Raw genomic sequence first — 24,463 nt, forward strand, 5'->3', positions numbered from 1 at the left:
TGCCCCGTCCAAGACACGAGTGGATCTGACTTTAATTACATTTGACTCGAGTGTTTCATCAACTTAATGTGTTGCTTAAAATAATACTTCTGCATACAGTATGTGACACTGTGAGTGTTGCACGGCCAGATACGGCTCAAGAAGCTGACTCAAATAAGGAAATATATGATACATTATGATGTGATATGATATGAATGATAATGGGACACATCGACGTCTGCACTCACAGTGCGACGGACTGTACTTAATGTTACTCTGATCCGGTTACTTATGTTGTGGCAGATATTTAAGTAAGCTTTCTTAACGCTAATATTATAATAGTCAGATTGCTCTGAAGATGGGAGGGGATATTCTATTAATTTTCACGTTCACACAGTCAGTTGATTTTGGCCGGCCGTCTTTCCTGCAACGGCAGTTTTTCTGTATTTCCTCTATCCTGTAATATGACTTGATAGCTTTAAACTCCGCACACGGAGCTCTGATTGGTCAGCAGGCGGTGCTTTCACTGAGTTGATCTCTTAGCCTGCAACCTAACCTCCTCCCGAGGAGGTTAGCCGCTCAGCATAAGTTACCATGGAGATCTAGCCCGCTAAAAAGAGAACCAGCGTCGTAGGACCGGAAAGCCCGAGTTTTCCCTGAAGTCAGCCGGCTAAGCGAAAATCCGGCTTCGTAGTACAGGCCTCTGTTGTTATTAATAAGTTGTTTTTGTTGTTTTTTTCCCATCCAAGTGCATTTCAGTGATTCTTGATTTTTCTGTTGTAGCTGTCTCATTTATTTTGGCCAATACTATCTATTGATTGGTACTGCTGTTAACAGCTTCCTCCAGGTAGAGCTCCTGTATCCTAGTGTCTACTGTAGATGAAACATCTTGGTTGCCTGCAGTGATTATGATAACCGCCTGCATGTTGTGAACAACAGATCAGAACTTCAGACTTAACAAACTTGAACAAAATCCACATCTGAAAACCTGATGGTCTTGCTCAGTTTAGTCAAAAAATATCAGCAGCAAAATATCTAGTCAACTCAGATATGTTTGTCTTAAATTCATACATTATGCATGAAAAAAACACTCAACGAGTTTTCTGCTTTCCTTACAGCAAGATAGGCTTTGACTGAGACTGTGCTGATAGTAACCACTATTATCCATCACCTTTTTTTTTACCAAATACTGTGTCTGTATATAAAAAATCTCAATATTCCGTCAAAAATATGAATGATGGCTGTTTCTAAAAGTAAAAGAAAATGGGTTAAAATGGTTTGAAAGAGTAGAGGGCCTGAAGGGAAGAGCTTGGGGTGTTTCTGAGCCTCAGCTGGTCAGAGAGAGTGAGAGTTGTGACTGAGTTGTGTGGCGGTCCGCTGCGCTTCACTGACTCGTCTTCACACCTCGCAGCTCTCCTCCTGCCCTCTCACCTGCAGAGAGAGAGAGACATGCATCCCTCCACACACACTGAACAGACCCTGGAGAAAACGTGATGATAATATGTCTGGAATGCAAGAAAGTAAGATGTTTGAATAAGTGACAGGTTCAGTTAAACTTCCAAAGTGAGAAAGGAGTAGCATCTTTAATAATTATATTAATAATAATAATAATACAGTCATGTTGTCATTGAGGTCTGATACAGCCTGCTTGAATGCACTGCTCTGTCCTTCAGTTCAGGTGTGATTATTAGTGATGTGTGCAATTAAAAGATAAAAACAAAGTGAGACATCATTTGAAAGGTTTCACTACAGTAGATTTGTTAACACTATATTTCACGGTTCTGTAGATTCCTAATAAGGTTTTTTTTTTATAAATTAGTAAATATTATACAGTTAAAGTCAAGTACCGGTACCTTTAAAAACCTTATTCCTCACATCTGTTCAACTGGATGATTTCATTTCATGTTATATCTTTTAATGTCTTTCTTTGATCACGTTTAGCTGACATGCCATCCACCGATTAGACCAAGACTCTCAAGCAATTAATTAATTGGAAATAATTCATTAAAAGTATGCTAATTAAAAACTTTCTAATTAGTGCTAAATTACAGAGCTCATTCCAGGAAACTTCTAGGAAATTACAAACCTGTTAAACGAAGCATTACAGTAAAAGCCATGACGCCGAGAAAGTCATGTTAAGAAAAAGTTATATTTGCAACACATTGACTTTCTGTATCTTTATTATCTGTCTCCAATAAACTTCCTCTTGTGCTGTCCACCCTGAGAGGAAGCTGTCACCAGAGCCCCACTCCATCAGATCACTCAGCCCAGGAGTAATTTGACAGAGTGCTCCTGGGTAATTTAGTTGTAACGATCTAATTGGCAGTGTTATATACGCTTCATTTAAGCCCATATATCAGCTTTCCCTCCCACGGTGATGCCTTAATTCAGAGGAGACAAAGAAAGACCATGACCAGCAGGGCTCCTCTGAGATCTTAACGCCAATGTCTTGTTTAGATAAGACACACGTATTAGTGTCATGTGTAACTTGAGGTGCTGATAGCCAACACCCGTGGAAATGTCCTCGAGTGCCTCGACACCGAATATCTTTGACACCTTCGTCAGAGTCGCTGTGACCTCTGACCTCTCTGTGGAGGCAGAGGACTGACAGGACGAGTTTCTCGGTTAATTCCTAGATTCCTTAGACAGGAACTACATGTTCATGTGTGTGTGTGTGTGTGTGTGTGCAGAGCGGCAGAACCACGCCCGAGAGCTGGTGAAGGAGGCCGACCTGTCGCAGTGGGACGCTCTGGTCATCATGTCGGGGGACGGGCTTCTGTATGAGGTAAAGAGTGACGTGTGTGTGTGTGTGTGTGTGTGTGTGTGTGTGTGTGTGTGTGTGTGTGTGTGTGTGTGTGTGTGTGTGTGTGTGTGTGTGTGTGTGTGTGTGTGTGTGTGTGTGTGTGTGTGTGTGTGTGTGTGTGTGTGTGTGTGTGTGTGTGTGTGTGTGTGTGTGTGTGTGTGTGTGTGTGTGTGTGTGTGTGTGTGTGTGTGTGCGTGCGTGCGTGCGTGCGTGCGTGCGTGCGTGCGTGCGTGCGTGCGTGCGTGCGTGCGTGCGTGCGTGCGTGCGTGCGTGCGTGCGTGCGTGCGTGCGTGCGTGCGTGCGTGCGTGCGTGCGTGCGTGCGTGCGTGCGTGCGTGCGTGCGTGCGTGCGTGCGTGCGTGCGTGTCATTATGACAGTGCATTCCTGTTAGACTTACTGTAACAGGAACTGCAGAATCTACTTTGCCAGTAGTCAAGTGTCTATGGATAGATTTTGATACCACTATAATGTCACTACCATGCGCGATGCAGTCAGACAAAGTGACCCTGCTTTGCACCCTGGCTCAGATTGGCTGTGTGATCCAATCAAAACAGGTCTCTAGCTTTTGTTAGTTTATTATTTTAAGTACTAGTATGGCTTAGTTCTTGATATCAGAGCTGAAAAAGGGGTTTTATGGTATTTATATAGTATAGCTCAGTGGTGTACATACATACATACATACATACATACATACATACATACATACATACAGTCTGAATTTGTATTAACACTAGTTATCAGGACTAATACTGATTGAGGTCTGATGCACAGCCCTGTGAGTGCTAGCAAACCCTTTCTTTCTGTCCTGCTGATAAAAGCTGTGATTCCTGTATCCTTCAGGTGATAAACGGTCTGCTGGATAGACCTGACTGGGAGAAGGCCGTCCGGACCCCTCTGGGGATCCTTCCTGGGGGGTCGGGCAACGCCTTGGCTGCATCCATACATCACTACTCTGGGTGAGCCACATGTACTATACTTTATCAAACTTTAACAGTTTATCATCCCTACGCTTTAGAGAAACGTTTGTGTGGTTATTTTATTGTTTCTCTCCTGGCTGCACACACACAGAGCTCTTCTCGCTGGATGAAGCGACAATTAAATTACTGTAGCAGAGCTTTAACGATTGAATATTAAATCACAAATATTGTGATGATTGAAAAGAGGCGTAGTAAATCTTAATTTTGTTTGATTTTGGTCTGCTGGTTAAGTAAAGCAATATATGTGTTTTATTTTATAGGTTAAATAGTCATCAGTTAATGAAGAACATGTAATAATCACGAAAATAATGAGTAGTTGCTGCCCTTTTTCGTAGTTAAGAAAAGGTGTTGCAAAATTGCCATTTTATAGCAGCTCTGCTCCACAGAGACCGGTCTAACCAGTTAGCTCACCTATTTGTGCCAGGTCATCCCAGGTGCGCTGCCCACTTAGGTTAGCATATTATGTTTATACTGCTTTAAATCAGATTATAGTTTCTGAACAACTTGATCGAGGCTCCAGAAATAAATCAGCTAATCCCCCATGAGGCAGAGCTACCTGCGGACCAGAAACAGGAAACTAATGCAGCTGTCAATAAAAGTAGTTCTGTCCATTTTGCCGTAATCCCCCTCGAGTCTGTCCACTCAGAGGAGCCTCTTCTGAGTGCAGATGGTGCACAGTGTCTGTGTGTACAAAATAACAGGTATTTCTGCTGTAGTGCAAAAGGCTGCAGACCTGGAAGGTTTCCACTAATAATTAAAGGTGGGGTATGTAATTTATTTCAGAAACACTTTTTGTTATATTCCATGGAATGCTCTTAACATCCCGATAGCAATGAATATCTTAAGTGCTTTGACAAAAAATCCATAACAAAATGTCATCTGTGGAAGCCGTAGTACTGTAAAAAGCACGACCAATCATTTTAGCCGGCCCGGATAAAATAACTGGATGGCCTACCTGCCTGTCAGCCTTCCATCTGTGCACAAACTTATCTCGTGCCCTCATTGGTCATGTGCGCGTTCGTGTGTGCGGATTTTTTCCGTTTGTGTATTTTCAAATTGTAGCGCACTCGAGCTGGTTTCTCCAAAATTACCTACCCCACCTTTAAATGATAAAAACAAATGAAATGAAGTTTATAAATTAATTTCAAAAGCATTTTTACCGATTACATTAGATAATTACTAAGGACATTTGTTACTCAGGGAGCTTAGTTTGATCTTTAGCATCTGCTGGCTGTTTCTTTTTCCTGTCCAGTCCAACATGGCTTCAAAGGCGGTTCAGAAAACCATCACGTGTATTTGAAAAAATAAATGTTTAAATCAGATCTTTCTTTAAAGAACGCTGCACATTAATATAATTGATGTGTAACAGCAGGAAAAGCGACTGCCACAACAAATACCTCCAAAAACAATTACTGTGTGAAGATATAATACTTAATTTAATTAGATGTAGTGTTTTTTATATATAGATATGGTATCCTTTGTATAACTCCTCACCTCAGAGACACACACATGCCTGCCTTCTGGTGCTTTTCAAATGCACTCATCTCATATTCATTATTAATGATTTGCTCATTTGAGGGATTGTCTGGAGTTTAATCAGCCAGAACAAAGAACACAGAGGAGAAGTTGAAGGACACAAAGAAAAGAAAGGACAACAGATCAGGTGGAGAGACTCCTGCTTAGCCTCAAAATCATCCTTCTTCACTCTTTCAGCATAACCTGTATAACAGACCCGTAGTAGTATATTCAACATTTGTACGTTATGTGTTTCGGTAAAAAGTCAACTGAAAAAAGGAAAGGTTTAGTAGTCTTGTTTAACATCCCTCTATCTACCTTTTTTCCAGCTAAATAAATGGTCCTGTTTTCTTTAGTCTGTTTTAAATACCCTGCCCTTTCTCCTCCGAAGTCACCTAGTGTTGCGTGGGGAATTGAAAAACCTCACAAAGCGCTCTGAGGCTCTTCCTTTTTAAGCTGCTCCTGCTGTGTGTAGGTCACTTTGGGCTTTATCTTGCCCTTTTACTTTTTTATTTATTTTGTCATCTGTCATTTTGTATCTCAGTGTATTTGGGGGCTTTAGCTCAGTGTCCAGTGACCTTTATGTAATCCTTTGTGCTGCAGTGTTTTGCATTCTCAGTGGGATTTCTGACTAGGTAAATGAAAGTCACAGTAAACCTTCCACTGAGGGGTCTGTCTTCACCAAAAGAGCCACATTCAGTCACCCCTTCGTCCGCCATCAGCTTCTCATCAAACAATGGTCCTCACGCCGGAGCGCCAGCAACAATGAGAGGAAGGGACCAGCAGACTCTGTATTGTTTTCTCCTCTCACACTCCGGGTGCATCCAGAAACTCTCTCTCTCTCTCTCTCTCTCTCTCTCTCTCTCTCTCTCTCTCTCTCTCTCTCTCCTCTTCTCTCTCTCTCTCTCTCTCTCTCTCTCTCTCTCTCTCTCTCTCTCTCTCTCTCTCTCTCTCTCTCTCTCTCTCTCTCTCTCTCTCTCTCTCTCTCTCGTCCTGCTGCGACCCTACCCAGAGAGTATCTGGTTATTATTCCCCGCTGAATGAAGGGTTCACTGAGGCTGCGCGGATCAAACGAGTGACAGCTAGAACCTATTTGGTTTTATGCAAAGCAGAGAACAGGTTCGCTGAGCGAGGGTTTAATGTGTTTCTGTACACAAACATAATGAGCAGGAGCTGGAACATCATCCCAGCGCTGACCGTCTCTGAAGGTGTGACACCTCGATGTGAGGCACGGTCTCCCTCCTCTGGTGGATCACAGATACTGCATAAACTGCTGATGTGGAAATATAAGACGCTTTGTGCTATAAGGAGCACAAAATACTTCCCCCCAACACACACACACACACACATGCACACACACACACACACACACACTGACAACACACACACACACACACACACACACACACACACACACACACACACACACACACACGCACACACACGTACACACACACGTACACACACACACACACACACACACACACACACACACACACACACACACACACACACACACACATTTCCTCATTCTCTGTCCATTCAATACTTATTAGTCACAAGGTGTGACATCGTTTGTATTTACTTTACACATTGTTAGAGCCGATACCGATGATTATGTTAAATTATCAGTTATTATGCCAGTTATTTTCTAAATTAAAATGTTACGAAATGTCAGAACAAAGTAAAACACATTCAGTATTCAAACGTTTTCATTTGTCAGTCCAAAACCCAAAGATGTATCCTTAAATATGATGGAACATTTTACATCATATTTAAGAGGGTTGAAAACAGCTTTTTAAGAAATGTTCTGTCAATCAACTAATCTATTAGTTGACTTAACATTGCAACACTAGTCATTATCATGATCATATTTTCTTTTTGGTACACCCTCAAACGTCATGCTTATCTCCTTCACACACCCTCCCACACCCAAAGCTCAAGCACAGAACACATAGAACATACAGTGGGAATACCCTGGAAAGGCTCTCTGAAACACGGTCTTATATTGTAAAACAACTTCAGACACAGCCCTGTTCCTTTTGACCAAATCCCCTACTGAGCAGTATTGTAAAGATCAAGGACCTCAACCTCATACTTTCAAACAGTATATGAGTTAATGTACACTCAGATGCAGCGGGCAGTTTGTAAATCTGGTTGTTTCTTGACCTTTTTACATCACAATTATTAGAGCTGCAGAAAGGTAGATGAGACTATTTGTATAATTTGACTGCTGAGTAAATTCAAGAAGATGAAAATGGAGATATGAGACATCCACCATCACTGTAATTGGCTGTGTGTGTGTGTGTGTGTGTGTGTGTGTGTGTGTGTGTGTGTGTGTGTGTGTGTGTGTGTGTGTGTGTGTGTGTGTGTGTGTGTGTGTGTGTGTGGTGTGTGTGTGTGTGTGTGTGTGTGGTGTGTGTGTGTGTGTGTGTGTGTGTGTGTGTGTGTGTGTGTGTGTGTGGTGTGTGTGTGTGTGTGTGTGTGTGTGTGTGTGTGTGTGTGTGTGTGTGCATGTGTTATCCTGACCTTCCACCCCTGTCTCCACTCTCCCAGATGGGGCTGTTCTTTGTTGTCTGACGGCCCATCAGCTGATTCTGTCCCACCTCCAGTATTTGTCCCTGAGCCTCCTGCTTTATTGACCCCCCCCCGACCCCACCCCTCGACTCACCCCTCTCCCTCCTCTATCCTCCGTGTTATTACAATACCACAGCAAGGTCACAGTTACCCCACTTTGGTATATCACTCCTGTTATAGCTCACTCCCCAAAACACACACAAGCCTCGACCCACTTCCCAAAATACTAAGGCCACGTTTACACGGAGACGAAAACGAAAACAAACCTTAGTCGATATCAAAAAAGTCTTCCATCCACACGGAATCGGCTCAAGAAACTTCCACACAAGACCGCTCGACCCGCTGGAGACGCTGGAGACGCTGTAGTACATATGCCGGGCCTGTAAGTGGCGCTGTACTTCCGCCACAAAATACACCAAAAGCAGCGAAGAAGACCCCCCCGAGCATGGTTGCCATGTTGCTGTTGCCCTTCTGTTTATTCTCCGCGGTGGATTTAGCAACATGTAGTTCATGTAGTTCTCCATGTGCACTTGTTGCTGATGGTTGTGGTAGAGGAGCTGTAGATGTTGCACTAACATCTGTAACATGGTCAGTAGCGTCTGGAGCATGAAAGCAACCCTATGATCCGCCATTGTTGTTGTTGGCGAAACACATCAGCAATGACGCGGGTGACGTGGGGGTGAGCAGCAGAGGTGGGGAGTGGCGGGGCTATGGCGTCATCGTTATCAGGAAATGATCGTATAGGACGTACAGACGGAGCCGTTTGACCCCCCAGAGCGTTTCGTCCGCAGACCTACCCACCTTGGGAGCCGTTATCGTTTGAGGGCTCCGTTTCCGCGGTTCCGTTACGGCCTCGTGTGAACGAACCGTCCATACGATAGAGAACTGTAGCGGATACAACCCGTTTCGTCTCTGTGTAAACGTGGCCTAAGTGCACTTGTTATTTTGGTGTCTGCATCTTATTTTTGCAGCTCGATTCTTACTGACTCCTCCTAGAGGACTGCTGCAGGGCTGAAATGATACATGAAGACATCGTTTATTCACAAACACGCTTATAATGTGTGAATCTGCTTTCATTTGTATTCTACCATTCTGCATTAAATGGGATTTGAAGTTTCAAAGGACAAAACTAGTTATTTTATTTATGTATATATAATATCCTGCTTTATATTTTGTTACTGTAAACAACATATATTTTCTACTTTTTTAATGCTATTTTATTTCTATTTGAGATGTTTACATTTTGGACTGCTTATTTATAGTCTTTTAATTTCTCTAATGTACAATACCTTGTCTTTTTAGGCTCCTGCAACGCAAACATTTCCCAAATTGGGATCAATAAAGTCATTCTTATCTTATCTTATGTAACCATAGGCTAGGGAAAGTATGATGACCATTATCATTTAAAAAAAATTATTTTCTTAACAATAACATCGCCTGTAAAATATACAGATATATATATATATAATATATATATGTAAATCATATCAAACCTCCAGTCCTTGTAGTTCAGATGTGACTTAAAGGCAGTGAGATGTTTCCAGCTCTTCCTAACTCTCCCCCCCCCCCCCCCTCCCTTGCAGAGCCCCCCCGGTGTTCAGCGAGGAGCTCCTGCTCAGCTGTGGCTTCCTGCTGTGTCAGCGCCTGGTGACCCGCATGGACCTGGTCTCCGTCCACCTGTCCTCCAGCCCCCGCCTCTTCTCCTTCCTCTCTCTGGCCTGGGGCTTCGTGGCGGACGTGGACATCGAAAGCGAGAAGTACCGCCACGCGGGAGCCGCTCGCTTCACCGTGGGCACGCTGGTGCGGGTGGCCTCTCTGCGCGTCTACAGAGGCACGCTCTCCTACCTGCCGGTCGCCGAGGACGACGGGGAGGAGGACGACCCGCCGCCGCACCACCAGGCCCCCCCCTCCAGAGACGCGCCCTGCCAGAACTCCTTCCACAACTCCTGCCACTCCAACAACTCCCTGAAGGTGAGGAAGGCGGAGAGCACGCCTTCTCGCAACGCCACCAAAGCCCCCAGGGGCCCCCCCGACTCCTTGCTGCTGCCCCTGGACCAGCCGTTGCCCGGCGACTGGGTGGTGGTGCCGGAGGAGGATTTTGTCCTGGTGCTGGCCATGTACCAGTCCAACCTGGCGGAGGACCTGCTGGCATCACCGGACTCCACCCCTGACGACGGCTTCATCCACCTGTTCTACGTGACGGGGGGGATATCCCGCGCCGCGCTGCTGAAGCTCTTCCTGGCGATGGAGAAGGGGTTACATCTGGCCAGCAGCTGTCAACATCTGGTGCACGCTAAGGTGCGGGCGCTCAGGCTGGAGCCGTCCTCCCCCAAAGGGGTGATCACCGTGGACGGAGAGGTGGTGGAGTACGGGCCGCTGCAGGCCGAGGTGCACCGAGGGCTGGCCAGGCTGATCACTGCATAAACTAATAGACTGATAGACTTCAAGACTCGGTCCAATAAACATATTTGAGCGTTTTTGATTCAGAAATGTCCAGGTACGGGAGCAAAGCAATGTAAGACACGTTCACTGTTAACCGCAACGTTATCTGCCTCATCGGTACAGAGAAGAGGCTTCAGTAGGAAGTGAACCTGTTGGGTATGTTTGGTGCTGATTTATCCCGTTCATGTGAATAACTGGCTTCCTATGACTTGACTGGCAGTGACTTATGAAATTACCAAATAGTTATTAGAGTTGAAGGTGGGCTCCAAAGAAAGTTATTACACTGAGGAAAGAAGACCTCCTGGAGCTGAATTGTAAACATGAGACATCAGAGGCTCCTGGACGGGTGGTTGATGTTTCAGTGCCTCCGTGTGCTCCTCCGCTGCATCCTCCACCCACAGGCTGTCCGTGTGGCAGATTTATTAACCATCACCAAGGTGTCCTTACCATTGAGCCTTAAGTCACGTTAAGCCTACCCAGGCAGCAAAGTCAGATTTTAAAATGTGTTTTTAATTGCGATCCTAATCTCTTCTGAGGTTTGTTTCTTTCATTGGACAAAAAAAAGACGTGAACACAATGAAATCAGTTTGAATCAAAGAGAAATGAACTCTGAGTGGCCTTAAACAGGGAGGGGGGGAGGGAGCTGGCGAAAACAGCATGATGGTGTGTGTAGGGAGGACATGGAGAGGGGAGAGAGAAGAGGGGAGGGGGAGATATCGACTTGTTAAATGCTGCATGAGGTAGACGAGTTATGTTCTTGACACGGCGCCGTTATTCTTCATCCTCACCACAGGAAATCATTTGGGAGCTTTAGCAAAGTGTCCTGACGCTCAGAGAGAGAGAGAGGAGTGGGTTTCACCTCGAGGCCAACGCACAGGGACAGTAACTGTACATTAGGAAATAAGGGGAGGGGGATTTCAACATTAACACCACAGCTTGTTATTTCAGTTATGCATAATATGTTTTATGTAATCAGCATGCCACATGTATGTTTGACACTGTAAAGAATTGACTTGTTAAAGACCAAAAAATATTGTATTTAAAAAGATTATTATTTTACATGATTTTGCACAATGTTAGTTTGGTGCCAAGTTTCAAGCCTTTATGGGACATGGAGGTCCATTTTCTGTTATTTTGTCCAAATGATGTTTACTCGAGTTCAGCAGACGAGCTGGAAGCACATACGATGGAAACCTTACTTGAAGACGCACCTTCCCAATTTGCTTTTGCTGTTTTATGGAGAAAATGTGATCCGTAGCACCAAAACCTGAGGTCTGGCTACTGACTGTTAAAGTGGACTGAGTGTTGATCCATCACAAACCTTTATTTGCATGGGACCCCTTAAAATGAAACGAGTATGCCAACGTGTACGTTCACCCAAAGAGAGAAAAATTACATAAAATGTAGTGGCCTTAAGATGTAAAATCATCCTAAATTAATAATAAATAATCCTTATTAATACAAACAAATGATTGGGTTGAACAAAGTAAAAACATCTTAACTTTGTGTAGGAAAAATAATATGTGTTCGCATTTAGTTTGGGATCCACAGATGTAAGGAAAAATACATGATATTATCACATTTGTTTTACCACAGTGCTACTGACCCCAAACACTTCCATACATTTGATGTTCTATGCAAAGCTAGGTGTCTGTGATGCAGTGATCCTCTGTCTGTGTGCCTTGATGTGCTGCCCCCTGCTGGCCTCAACATGCTGGTGCATCCTTAAGGAAATACACTCATTTTCCCAACATCAGTGAAAAATAAATCCGATTGGGAAAGTTAAGGTAGTCAAACATTTGCACTTATATCTGAAAAAAGGTGTAATTTTGGCACATTTTGACTCGAAAACTGTTATTACTATGGTGACACCTCTTCCTTAATCTTCAGCTTCTCACGAGGAAGAAACTGGAGCGACAGAATGATCCAGTTTCTCTCTAGGTCAGAAAATATAAATGACTTGAATCAGACGGATATGTTACAGATGATGAAGGACCTGATGTTCATTTTGTAGAAGAGAGACATATTAACTCCGTCTGATGGTTGCTCTTATCGTGTTTACCTGCTGCTTATTAACTGTTGTCTTTGTTTGTGGTGAAGGGAGGAACTCCTTTTATTTTTCTGCACACTGAAGATTGAAATGATTGATTCTTTATTCTTGAGAGATCTATTTTTCCATTTGACAAATGTCTGTATTTTTTTCTACTATAAAATCAAACATTCTGCTGGAGTGTTTCGGATTGGAAAATAAATCATGAAAAATGAACCGTCTGATTTGTTTTTTTAACAGTTTGTTTTAAAAGGCACAGTTTCCTGAACTACTGTGCACTGTTAGTTAATCAAACATGAGAAAAACGGTCTGTATTTTGGAGACTATCTTCAGCTGTGGATTCATACACATTTAGGGATATTAGTATTTAATACAAGGCTTAGTTGAATACTGGATTCTGATTGGTCAATTCGGACATTTCAGAATCAAGCTTATTGCCAGGAAAGTTTACACATACAAGGAATTTGCTTTGGTGTCTGGTGGTGCGAACATAAACAATCTATGAAAATAAGTTGTAATGGTAGGTAAAGAAAATATAAAGATAATAAAAATAAGTATTTTTAAGAAACTATTCGGCATAAAAAAATGGATACTATAGAAAAGTATTTACACCAAATTTTTGTTAAAAGCTAAAAAACAAAAACACTTGGTGCAATGAATATATGGGAATATATGGCAAACATAATTCACAGAGGTTATTAATACTCGATAAGCAAATGCTCAATATTGACCGTTGCTAAGGAGGATCAAGGGAGAAGGAAAAAGCTTGAATGGAGAGAAACTCCCTCTGGACGGAAGTTTGGTATTTTAGCTTTTGCAAACCATTTTCATGCACAAAAACCTATTTAACACGTAGTGTGTAGGAAAGGGAAAACCCCAAAAGCAGAATAGGGCCACGTTCGTTCTTAAAATGATTGTTGTTGTTTAGTGTCATCGTGTGATTTCTTAAATACCTTTTATATCACTAACTCACCCGGTTACGTTGCATTTACAAAAATAAAGTTCACTGTGTGTTCAAACAAGAACTGTTTGTCCCTCATACATCCAAGTTAACACTGGGTGAGTCATTTATCAAGAAAGATATTTTAAGTACGAAGTATTCTTAAATAGAGAAAACCTACGTGCTTTCTGCAGGCGATAGAACAGCTGACATGGATCCAAATAAATATAAGCCAGAATCTTCCTACGGTTCTGCTTGCAAAGTTTAATACATCACTATACAGTTGTCTTAACGCAACAAAAGTAAACCATTAAAAAATGAAATCATAAGTACAATACACGCTCAGCATTTTGTACAGGTATGCCCCAAGCATCCACGTGACTTGTTAGAACTCAGGTTTGTGTTAAATATATATACACTGTATGTATTTATATATATTTTAATATAGTCATGACATCTGTACAGAGGGAATCAGGCTACAAATCATAACTTTATTAGTTCTTTTTTTAATATTTCAATAACAGGCCACTGTGGAAATGTAGACATCGTACAGTCAAGTCTTGTGTAGTCCGTTCAGAAGGCTTAAAGCAACATGTTACATGCTTTGGCTGTAAAACAAACTCCTCGCAGTAATAATAATAATAATAACAATGGTTTCAATTTGAATAATATACACACATACACAGAAAATTGTACATCATGTGCTTGATATCCTGCCAGATTTGTGTTGCTTAGAGGTCTAGCGAGATAGCTTCACATTTTCTGTTTCTGCAACTTATGACACATGAAGGAGTAATGTCAGCCGTGCTCCAAACTCTTTATGAAAACACAAGGGGGGCATTTTACAAACAGCAGCAAATGGGGAGGGCAGGATGGCAAGTAAGCAAACAAGGCTACATGCCACAGCTTGGAGCAACACCTCCTGTAGCATTAAAGGCAACACAATACAAATAATAATAAAATAATTTATTCAATTCCAAGGAAGAGGACTAATGTCAGAGGCCTGGTCGCCACATCAGATACAGAAATGCCAGTTTTAAGAGTCAGGGTGTATACAAAAACAAAGTCAAAGCAAACTACCCTCATTCATGACCTTTATATGACCTTTATTCCACTTGGCTCATGGTTTTAATCCTCTCCCATCACTCAGAGCTTCACAACGTGCTCTCATTCAGAAACACTCTTCAAGTTCAAGTAAAACACAGCCAGCGCTCTCCTGTGTACAGATCCTAGCAAGCACAAGGGGTTAGTCTGAGCTGTATTAGCACATGTATATCAATGAGCATCAGAATATAGTGACAGAAAGAAAGAGCATTATGTTAGAGGTGGGATGCAGCTATTTCAAAAAAGACAAATGTAAACAAAGACTGCTCTGATCATTCCCAGGAAGCACGGATGGACCCAAAGGTGAGTTTCACTTTCTTTCACAGTTTCAGCGCAATCGGTGGCAAAGCAAGAGTTTCATGCAACTTGGTAAATAAAACCATGATTTAGTTTATCCAATTAACAAATGACAGATAGAGAAATACATGATGTCGTCTGTGTGCTGTTATTTGTGTCATTTTCTCTCACCATTCACCTTCATGGGATAAGACGCTCAAGCCAGGGTGAACACGGAATGATAGGGAAAAAATAAATAAAGCAAAACAGGATAATATAATCTAAGCTTCAGCAGCATACTTAATGTAGTTTGTAATCTGATGTTATTCAACTCTGCACGTGCAATTTGGAGAGGAACAATCAGGATACAGCTATGACCGCAGTCTGCACTATCAGAAACACTGGAGCGGGGTCTGAGTGGTTGTTGGAGTGTGTCTCGGCCTGTGTGTGTGTGTGTGTGTGTGTGTGTGTGTGTGTTAATGTTTAAAGCGTGACTCTGTACAATGATCTGAAATGATTAACAACAATTCAAGTAAGGCAACATGTTGAAATGAGATGAACGGAATGGATCCTGTATGTTTGACTTCCATTTCATCTTGAAATGGTGGCATTTGCATGTGATGTGGGTTCACGTCAGTCACAGAAGAGTGGAGCATTGTGGGTAAAGCTTGGCTCTGAAACTGTAACACTTCAAGCGTCTGTGTGTAAAACGAATTAAAAAGCGTCAAAAAGCACATGTTGCGTTTTGGTGAGGGAACACGTTTTGCTAAATCCTACGGAAAGTGAAAGGAGCTTTTGAATGCAGTTTTAAGCTTCGAGCACACACACACCTCCACGCAGAGCTGACTGTCGTCCCGGGCCTGGCTGGCTCCTCTACACACACACACACACACACACACACACGCACACACACACAGCCTGACCCCGGAGGTGATCCGTGTGTAAACTTTGTCACTCGGTGTTTGCGGCGTGGTTCAGTGCGGGTGCTTGGCGTAGGAAAATACCAGCGAGTTCACTAAAGTGGAAGAAGCGGTGAAGCTGTTGTGGTTGGCAGTTTTACTGACATTCAGTATGCTCTACTTGAATATTGTGTGTGTGTGTGTGTGTGTGTGTGTGTGTGTGTGTTTTTGGACAGAGAGCATTTGGCAGAAAGCGTACAACCAGTGATTTCTATTTAAAAAGAGTCCTCCTGGTCAGTGCGTCTCCTCTCCCAGACCAGACTGTCCGTTGGGTGTTGTAGTGCAGGACGGTGCAGAGAGGACATCAGTAGTGCTACAGAAAGACCCCCAGGAGGCGCTGGGTCTTCAGTTTTTCAGCCATCTTTGATCTCGTCCAAAATGCAGCAATGATAACAAGTCTGCTTAACAGTTTTCAGGCTGATAGAGAGTGGTTAACAAATCCCCCACACATGTGGCGGATGCTGCTGGAGGCTAGGTGGAAGAGAGTCCATGGCACTGATTCTCCGTCTCAGTCAGTTCTTTATGCGTCCAAATCAGCTCCACTAAAGTCCTGCTGAGGCCAAAAGAGAAACTTTGACCTCTGGTAGAAGCTCGTTGTTTACCTGCGTCCAGATGAGGGTTCCTGTGACGGGCAGCTCCAACAGGTTTGTGCAACTGGGTGAGGCTCGCTGCTCTTTATCCATCACACTCATCTGAAGAGTCACTGAAGGAGAACAAAGACATTATCAAGTCGGGTCAGAACCTGAATCGGTGCACTCTCCTCACCATCAGGTGCTGCTCTCCTGCAGTCATGATCCAGAGGGATTATGGGGGGGGGGGGGAAAGAGGGCAGAACATTGTGGAGTTTGGGGGAGCAGGACAGACGAGGAAAAAACGAGGACATGGACGTGGGCAGTGCTGGGGGCACAGCTCTGGACAGGGGTACAGGAGATTGAAAACAGTCGCCCCCCCCCCCCCTGCAGACAAACACGGATCCTCCTCTACGGCTGGAGGCGGATGAAAAGGTAGAAGAGAAGGAGGAAAGGAGCAGGGGACAGTGCAGAGGTTTGTCGGGGGACGGTGAGGAGGCACTTACTTGTCCTCAGTGTGCTGGGGGACGGCGGCGGCGACCAGCGCGGCGCGGTACTGCAGCAGCACCCCCCGCACGCTCTTCACAAAGCCCTTAGAGAGCGGGAAGAGCGGGAAGCCGAGGTCCGGGTACCCGCCGCCCTCCGGGAGGAAACTCCTGTAGCTCTTTCTTCGTTTCTTTGGTCGCACCACCGGCTGGCTTCCCACGGAGCCCGTCCCTCCTGCGCTGGCCGGGGCGGGCTCTGACGCCGGGCCGCGGACCACCGAGCCCGTCTTGGTCTCCCCGCCGGCAGAGGAGACCCCCTGCTGGCTGTCGCAGTCTGAGTTCTGGCTCAGCTCCTGCTGAGAGGCGGCTGTGGTGGAGGGGCTCAGCCCTGAGTCCTCCAGCTCCTCCTCAATAATACTGGTCACCCCTTTTCCTGCGACCCCCTCCTCCCCAGGCTTACTGGGGCTGCTGTGGGCCACCGCTACGGGCCCCTGCTCGTCCAGAGGCTCCACTGATGAGGGTCGGTGGGCTCTGGAGGCCATGTGCGCCGCCTGGCCCCGCTCGGCGCCTTCGTGCAGCTCCAGCCACGCCTCCAGCCGGTAGACGAGCCGCCAGCCGTTGGAGGCGAAGTGCTCCTGGATCTCCTGCTTGAAGACCTCCACCGGGTGCTGCAGCAGCTGCGTCATCGTCTGCACCATCTTGATCAGGGCCATCTCGTTGTAGCAGCGGCTGTTCTCGTATCCTTCCTGAAGGCCTCGGTCGCTGTCGAAGCCCGCCTCGTTATAGTACGGCTCGTTGACCAGGATAAGGCCTGACAAATACAAGAGACGGCAAACGGCACAAGGAGGTTCAGAGAGGACATTTCACTGTGTGGTGAAGGACTTGTTCACTTAATACACATTTCAGCTGGTCTTAGTTCAAACAAAAAGTACCCCTAAAGTAATACATAATTCACCTACCCTAATTCAATACCCATCATATGAAAGAAAGCATTTGGTTGCACATAATACCGCGAGCAAACCTTACCTATCCAAACATTTTTCAGACAAAAACATTTTTAATTCATAAAATATTTATATATATTGCACTTCAGCACAGTGCATACTTGATGGCCATTAGCTGCTGGGGAACTAGACCTATCATGTGTCACATTAGATTGAAGTGCGCTAGTGATGATTGGCTGTAAGCAAAACCACACTAAAGTGCCCATCTGGGTACAAAACGGATCAAACGAGGACGACAAGAGAAGTTTAAACTCTTATTGCTACTGGGTGGTTGATCAAGTTATTCAGTATCAACACCCAGTCCTGTTGAATCCTAGATACAGATTTGGTTTGACAAAAAGTAGTGAATTTCTGGACTCAGTTTGTCAGGCAGGCCGTATTGAAAGTGGTGTGTGTGTGTGTGTGTGTGTGTGTGTGTGTGTGTGTGTGTGTGTGTGTGTGGTGTGTGTAAGATACTGCTTGTTGAGTGACTGAGCAAAACTGCACTTGGGGGCCTTCTGAGCAAATGAACACATGAATAAAACATGTTTTTGCTGCAGAGTAGAGAAGCAGGATAGTGGAGTGTGTGTGTGTGTGTGTGTATATGTGTATATGTGTGTACGCTCTTACCTTGTATAGAGATGAGGACTTGAAGCAGACTGGACTTGCTGGTCCATCTCTCAGTGCCCTGTGGATCATCACAAACATTGATAATCATTAATCCCATTAACAATTTCTATTCAAATGTAATATATCACTTAATGTTAATTTTTCATCATTTAAAAAAGTGATTTTGAAAAGCCTTCAAATGTGTTGTTTTGTCTAACTTATCGATTTATTGCCCAATCATTTAACCACAATCTGCGCTACATTTAGTAACTATAACTGCAATTTTGACACAAAGCTTTCCAAATGCAGCTACGCATTTAGAATCAAGTCTGGTTGGAAAGAGACTAAGATGTGTTGCTTTAATGATGGTACACACAGACGTGTAAACCTGCAGGTTGTCTCTACATTTAAGTGATAAGAAGAACTGATGGATGTTTATACGTGACCCAGCAGAGCAGCACTCACCTTTCCGATCCAGGTTCCCAGCAGGCTGACGCAAACCTTGCCGTTGTCGTAGAGGTTGGGGTTGAGGCGGCCGCTGCACTGCGACAGGTAGCGGAACAGAGGCGGCACCGAGGGGTAGATGTTGGGCAGCTGGATGTCAAACACGAACAGACCGTCCTCGTAGGGCGTCCGAGTCGGACCTTTGATCAGAGCCGAGAACAGGTCCTGTGTGGAAGAAGGGAAAGAACATATCAAGATTTATGATGTATGTAAATGTGAGTATCTGCATCGTCGTAGATTTGAAATATTCAATGCAGAGATTGTTCTCAGGTTCTCAAAGCATGATATGCTTTGAGAACCTGCATAGTTCACAGGCTATGAAAATATTTCTGGACATCATTTTACAAGCTTAACATCTTGTGGTTTAAGTTTGTAATATGTGCAACTATAAAGTGAATTGTGGCCAGACAAATGTAGTAACTGTTATTGCTGCTTTGAACCCACCATGCGATCTTCAAATGTTTTGACCATGATGCCGTCGGGCAGGGACGTTGCGAGCAGAGCCATTTCCTTCCTCACTGTGCTGAAGAACTTCTTTGCCTCCGCTGGCTGAAACTCCATTTTATAAAACGATTGTGTGTCTGATAAGATGAACAGAGAGAGAACAGACATACGATGATTAAATATAAACACAGAAGGAAAGAGAAATGAAGGAATACAACTTGTGTGTTCAGGGAAGCTAAAGGATGTGTGTGTGTGTTGGTCTCAGTTTGACAAAACCCTCTCTACATGTCTCACCTGGGGCCCACTCCAGCACAGAGAACACCTCCCCCCTGGCGCTGGTGAAGGTGACGCCGGGCTTCCCTCCGCTCTGCTGGCACAGTACCGGGGTGTCACTGAGAAATTCGCTGGGCCACTCCCCTCCTCCCACCGGGGTCTGGGGGTCCTGCTGAGGCTTCTCCTCTCCCACTCGCTCTACCTGAACAGACACACATCGGCACGTGAGACACACTAATGATGCACTTTTGACCACTTACACATTCATTTGGACTGCACTGGTAGTGTTGTAGATGTATTGAGCTAACCTCTGTCGCTGCTCCTGCGCCCCCTGCCTCCACCACAGCCTCCATCTTCTCCTCCTCCACGATGGCGACGTTGTCCAGCGTCTTCCTCAGGTTCTCCTGCAGCTTCTTGATGTCGTCCAGGAAACGTTTCTCCTTGGTCGGCTTCTCTGGTACGGTGGGCGTCACTGAGCTTGCTACGCTGGTGGTGGAGGCGGGTTCAGCGGAGGTCGGGGAGGTGGGAGACCCTCCGGTCCAGAGCTGCTCCACAGTCATGTTCTTCAGGCTCTCCAGGATCTTCAGCGCCTCCTTCAGCTCCCTGAAGCCCCGAGAGGAACCCTCTTTACCGGGCTTCTCCGCTCCGTTCACTGCTCCTGGAGTGGTTCCTAGGCAGGGAGAAATTACACGTTTATTACATTCTGAGCATAATTGGAGTTGGGAACAAATGGTTGTAGAATGGTTATACGTCGAAGCATCACATTTTAATAAGTTATTTGTTGTTTTAGATTCAAGACAACAATGGATGTCATGGCAAAGAGGAATAGGCTTTATCAGGTCAGGGTACACAGGCAATACTTGTTGGTAGGATCAACTTAATGGCTTTTATTTAGGGGGTTTTTTATGATAAAAAAAAACTAAACCTAGAAACATTTAATCGTTGTCTAGAGCAAATTAAGTTTCCCTCAAAACCTAATTGACATTACAGTTTGCGTTGCATGGGACCCGTATTTTTAGAAAACCAGATGGGTTTGCTTAGGTTGATGATTAGTTTTTTTTTTGTATTCATTTATTTAACAGGGACAGTGCACATTAATTAACATTTCTGTAAATGTGCTAGAGTTAGCCAAGAGGCTATTTTTCATCTGTAGTCCCTGGACAGATTTGAAAAGTCAACCTAAAACACATTTCATTTTAAACAAGTAAATACAATACATTTAAAACATGGAACACACATTACTGGAATACTTAAATATATTATGGTGTTCTGACATGGAATCTGCAATGTCTAGGTGTTCATGAAGTTTTTGAAATGTAGCAATATCCATTTATCATTTTACTGTAAAAATGTATTCTTTGTGGTTTGCAATTAAATGCTAATCAATTGTTTTGTATAAAAAAAAATTCCTATGTGTGCCTAAAGATATACATTCCACTTTTTTTAGAGTAGCTATCAGCCGAATGCCGACACAAGATTCAAGAAGGATAATTAATGGTTTGCACTGTGGAGTCAACAGTATTCCCTTAAAGGTCCCATGTCATGGCCATTTCTACTGATCATAATTCCATTGTTGAGGTATACTAAAATAGATTTGTATTGTGCAATTTTCCAAACTGACATTGGTTTCTCATACAGCGTCTCTGTAAAGTATGTGTATTCACTCTCTGTCCTAAACGGCTTGTTGGAGCTCCTGCCCCCCCCTCCCTGTGAGCCCAGTGGCCGTCTGCGAGACAGCGAAACCCAGCCCGAAACACACACACACCCGCAGCCTGGCTGGGAGTTTGTGTGTGTGCTCAGGCTGAGTTCCGCGGTGTCTCGCTGTCTCGCCGATCCCACACCAGTGAGCCAGCTCACAGTGTCCCGCTCCTCGCAGCAGCGAGCCTCGCAACGTCCCACCGAGTGCGTGTGTGTGAGGAAGTCCGCGGATTGGTCCAAACTTAACGGCTCCGCGGACGTTACGTTACGCCACTATACCCGAAATACGTCACTATACCCAAGAAGTAAACAATGGAAAAAGAGAAATCTCCAACAAGGCGTTCTGGGGCAGCATAGACAGGTCTTTTCTGTGTTAGAGTTTTACTCCCTACAGGGTGTACTTTGAGGGTTTGTGACTCTGCAGACCGTTTACATGCAGAAAAACCTTCATAACACACAAGGGGACGGGTAATAACCGGAAAAGCATGACATGGGACCTTTAACACGAACAAGATTATAAATATTTAAAAAAAATAGTCTGCCCACCTCCAGCAGAAGCAGGGCTCGCAGCAGCTACAGACGCCTCCCCCTCCTCTCCAGTGGCCCCTTTAGAGGGGCTGGTGACCCCAGCTTTGCCTCCCTCTAGAGGGGGGATGATGAACATTGAGGAGCCGGTGGGGGTGGGGGTGGGGGTCACCGTGTCGGTGGCGTCTGTGTTGTGGATGTGGCTGTCGTCCTCCGTGGTGAGGCCGTTGTCCGTCTCCCAGCTGTCGCTCTCGTCCTCCCACTCCTCAGTGGACAGCACGCTGCTCGTCTCCTCCACCGAGTCGTAGTCCGTCTCCTCGATCTCAGACTCCACGTTGTAGAGGTGCTGCGTGTGTGATTGTTAGGAGACATTTGTTAGCAACATTTCTAGAATAAAACATTATATTTGACTTAAAGATAAACATTAACCTGTGGCAGGACGATGGTCATGGAGTTATCCGCCCACACCACCTCCACCTTGCTGCTCACATCCACCCGGGACACCTGGCCCACTGACGTCTGAGGGGAGGGTTATAAAGAGAAACGAGCATTATCAGCAAGCCCCAACACGTTATACAACATGAAAACAAGGCTACTGGATATGTTATTGTGTGTTGTACAGATTGTAAAGCCCTTAAAAAAGGTAGATTGCTTTTATCTTTCATAGACACTCTGGACATTATGCCTAACAGATCAGATGACTGAGTCCTTTTGGTTCATATTATTCTTATTGTAAGAATATTTTTGCTTACAGTTTTCCCTTATTATTATTATTTAGAATTCTTTTTTTTTGTATGCCTAATTTTGTTTCTTACCTGAGGTCGAGGCGGGATGGGGAAGGGGATGTTTAAAATAGAAAACTGAAAGTGAGCATTATGTTTCTGTCCCTTTCTTATTCTGCAATTGTATATTTTGTACTTTTAATGCTCAATAAAATATATATATAAAAAAGGTAGATTGCACTGTTTATAACTCCATAATAATAATAATACTACAATTGACATTTTTGATTCCCTTTGACTTAACATATGGTTACATGTCCATCCCTTTTCTCACCTCATTCTCACAGTCGTTGTTTCCGTTCTCCGAGTTCCATATTCTGATGACGATGTCTGTGGTGCGGAAATGGAAATCTGGATGATCTGTGATGTCGTACACGCTGACATCCTCCTCCATACCAAAAACCTGGAAGAAAAACAAAAATGTTCTGAATTATTTGATTTATACGACAGCATCAAGTTCAATTGACACGTATAGCAACACAAGAAGATCTAATGACGGTATACGAAGGAGTGTAGTGAGGTTGCTGTGGTTAAAACATACAGCTTTGCATACCTGCGTAAAAACACCTCACCCCTAAATGATCATTTGTTTATCAATTACTGACCCCGTGTTATCTTAAATTCTTGAAGAAACTGAACAAACGCAGCGAAGGCGTTGAAAAACAGCCTGGATTCTTTGTTAAATCCCAAAATGGAGAATATTCTTGTTGAATTGAAAATAAATGGGGGTCGCATTTCACAACAGCAAAGCAATGTGGTAGTTTGTTAACTGATGTTTTTATAATGTTTTGCTACTTTTAGAAATAAATATAGTTGTAACTATATCAATTCATTGGGATTGTTCTTCCAGGGTGATTCATTGATGTATAATTGGTCATTTTTAGTCATTCTTAAAAGGCCCCCTTTCCTCCCTCTATAACACTCTGTAAATCTCTGTCGTCTCGTTTCCCTGACTGACCTCCACGTCGTCGCTGCTGGAGTTGAGTTTGATCCACTTGACGACACATGTTCTGCCTTTGTGATCACCGGACTGGATCACACCGTACACCCCCGGGTCCAGGAGGGCTTGGGCTGAGAGAGCACACACACACACACACACATCAATTAGAGATACAACAAAAGGCCTTAAAAAGGTAAAGATTTACAACAGAAGGAAATGACCACTTCAGATAACAGCCTTATCATAAACTATAGATATATTTTAGTCCATTTCAAACACACATTGTCTTGGCATAGTTGAAATGACCTAGATGCTTTAGGTACTAGGTGACCTATATAATAAATCTCAATGCGGTCCAAAGGGACAGAATTCTGACACAGTGTGTCTTCACTGGTCTGAATGAGGAAAATAGAACAAAGTAAAACAACCGAATTCTCCATTAAGCTGATTTTCCTTACGTCTTTTGTCGACTACGAAGTCCCCGGGACAAAACTCATGGCTGTCGAGGTGCTGGATGGGGATGAGCTCGTTTGATCTGATCCCTTTCTCCAAGCGCCCGTCCTTCCACATCACATCAGACGTGGTCTTTGTTGATACAACTTCCACTGCAACCCTGTTCTCACACACACAAAGGGAACAGTGTTATAACTCTCCCTTGACTTTTATCCTCTAGAGGAGAGATTCCATCATGGGTTACCTACTTTTACTTATCACAAAGGAAAGTTACTGTACTGTACATTAAGATATTTCTGGTAATATTCTGGCCCTGTTCCCATTCTGTCCTCTTTTCGTATAATTTATCATTACTAAGCCTCTCTCGCTCTGTTCTTCCTGTCATCCTTTTGTCCTACCTCACTGCTATCCAATTCCTTTATGAAGAAACAGGACTGATGAGTAAACATGTAACTCAAACATCTTAGAATTAAATACCAAACACAGAATCAAACTACAGTAACTAATATGTCCCCATTATCCAAACAAGAGCCTTGTTATTTTAATAACAAAAATATATATTTTTTTGCTGCTCTC

The 24,463-nt window shown here is 44.0% G+C and overlaps 2 protein-coding genes across 2 annotated transcripts in view; one reads left to right on the forward strand and one right to left on the reverse strand.

Moving 5' to 3' along the window:
- Positions 1-12,559, forward strand: part of LOC117482322 (sphingosine kinase 1-like) — a 35,248-nt gene extending 22,689 nt beyond the window's left edge. The window contains exons 3-5 of the mRNA XM_034130413.1: positions 2,670-2,764; positions 3,623-3,738; positions 9,435-12,559. Of these exons, the coding sequence (XP_033986304.1) occupies positions 2,670-2,764; positions 3,623-3,738; positions 9,435-10,275 (1,052 nt within the window). The 3' untranslated portion in view covers positions 10,276-12,559. The remainder of the gene's footprint in view (positions 1-2,669; positions 2,765-3,622; positions 3,739-9,434) is intronic.
- A 968-nt stretch (positions 12,560-13,527) lies between these two features.
- The window catches only part of ube2o (ubiquitin-conjugating enzyme E2O), a 30,259-nt gene continuing 19,323 nt past the window's right edge, over positions 13,528-24,463 (reverse strand). The window contains exons 12-23 of the mRNA XM_034130414.1: positions 23,893-24,047; positions 23,453-23,565; positions 22,769-22,897; positions 22,142-22,231; positions 21,734-22,058; positions 19,798-20,159; positions 19,511-19,691; positions 19,217-19,353; positions 18,734-18,937; positions 18,290-18,347; positions 16,698-17,487; positions 13,528-16,325 (exon numbers count right to left, since the gene is read on the reverse strand). Of these exons, the coding sequence (XP_033986305.1) occupies positions 16,298-16,325; positions 16,698-17,487; positions 18,290-18,347; positions 18,734-18,937; positions 19,217-19,353; positions 19,511-19,691; positions 19,798-20,159; positions 21,734-22,058; positions 22,142-22,231; positions 22,769-22,897; positions 23,453-23,565; positions 23,893-24,047 (2,572 nt within the window). The 3' untranslated portion in view covers positions 13,528-16,297. The remainder of the gene's footprint in view (positions 16,326-16,697; positions 17,488-18,289; positions 18,348-18,733; positions 18,938-19,216; positions 19,354-19,510; positions 19,692-19,797; positions 20,160-21,733; positions 22,059-22,141; positions 22,232-22,768; positions 22,898-23,452; positions 23,566-23,892; positions 24,048-24,463) is intronic.

The sequence above is a fragment of the Trematomus bernacchii genome, unplaced genomic scaffold, assembly GCF_902827165.1.
Source record: "Trematomus bernacchii unplaced genomic scaffold, fTreBer1.1, whole genome shotgun sequence".
NCBI classification, from domain to species: Eukaryota; Metazoa; Chordata; class Actinopteri; order Perciformes; family Nototheniidae; genus Trematomus; species Trematomus bernacchii.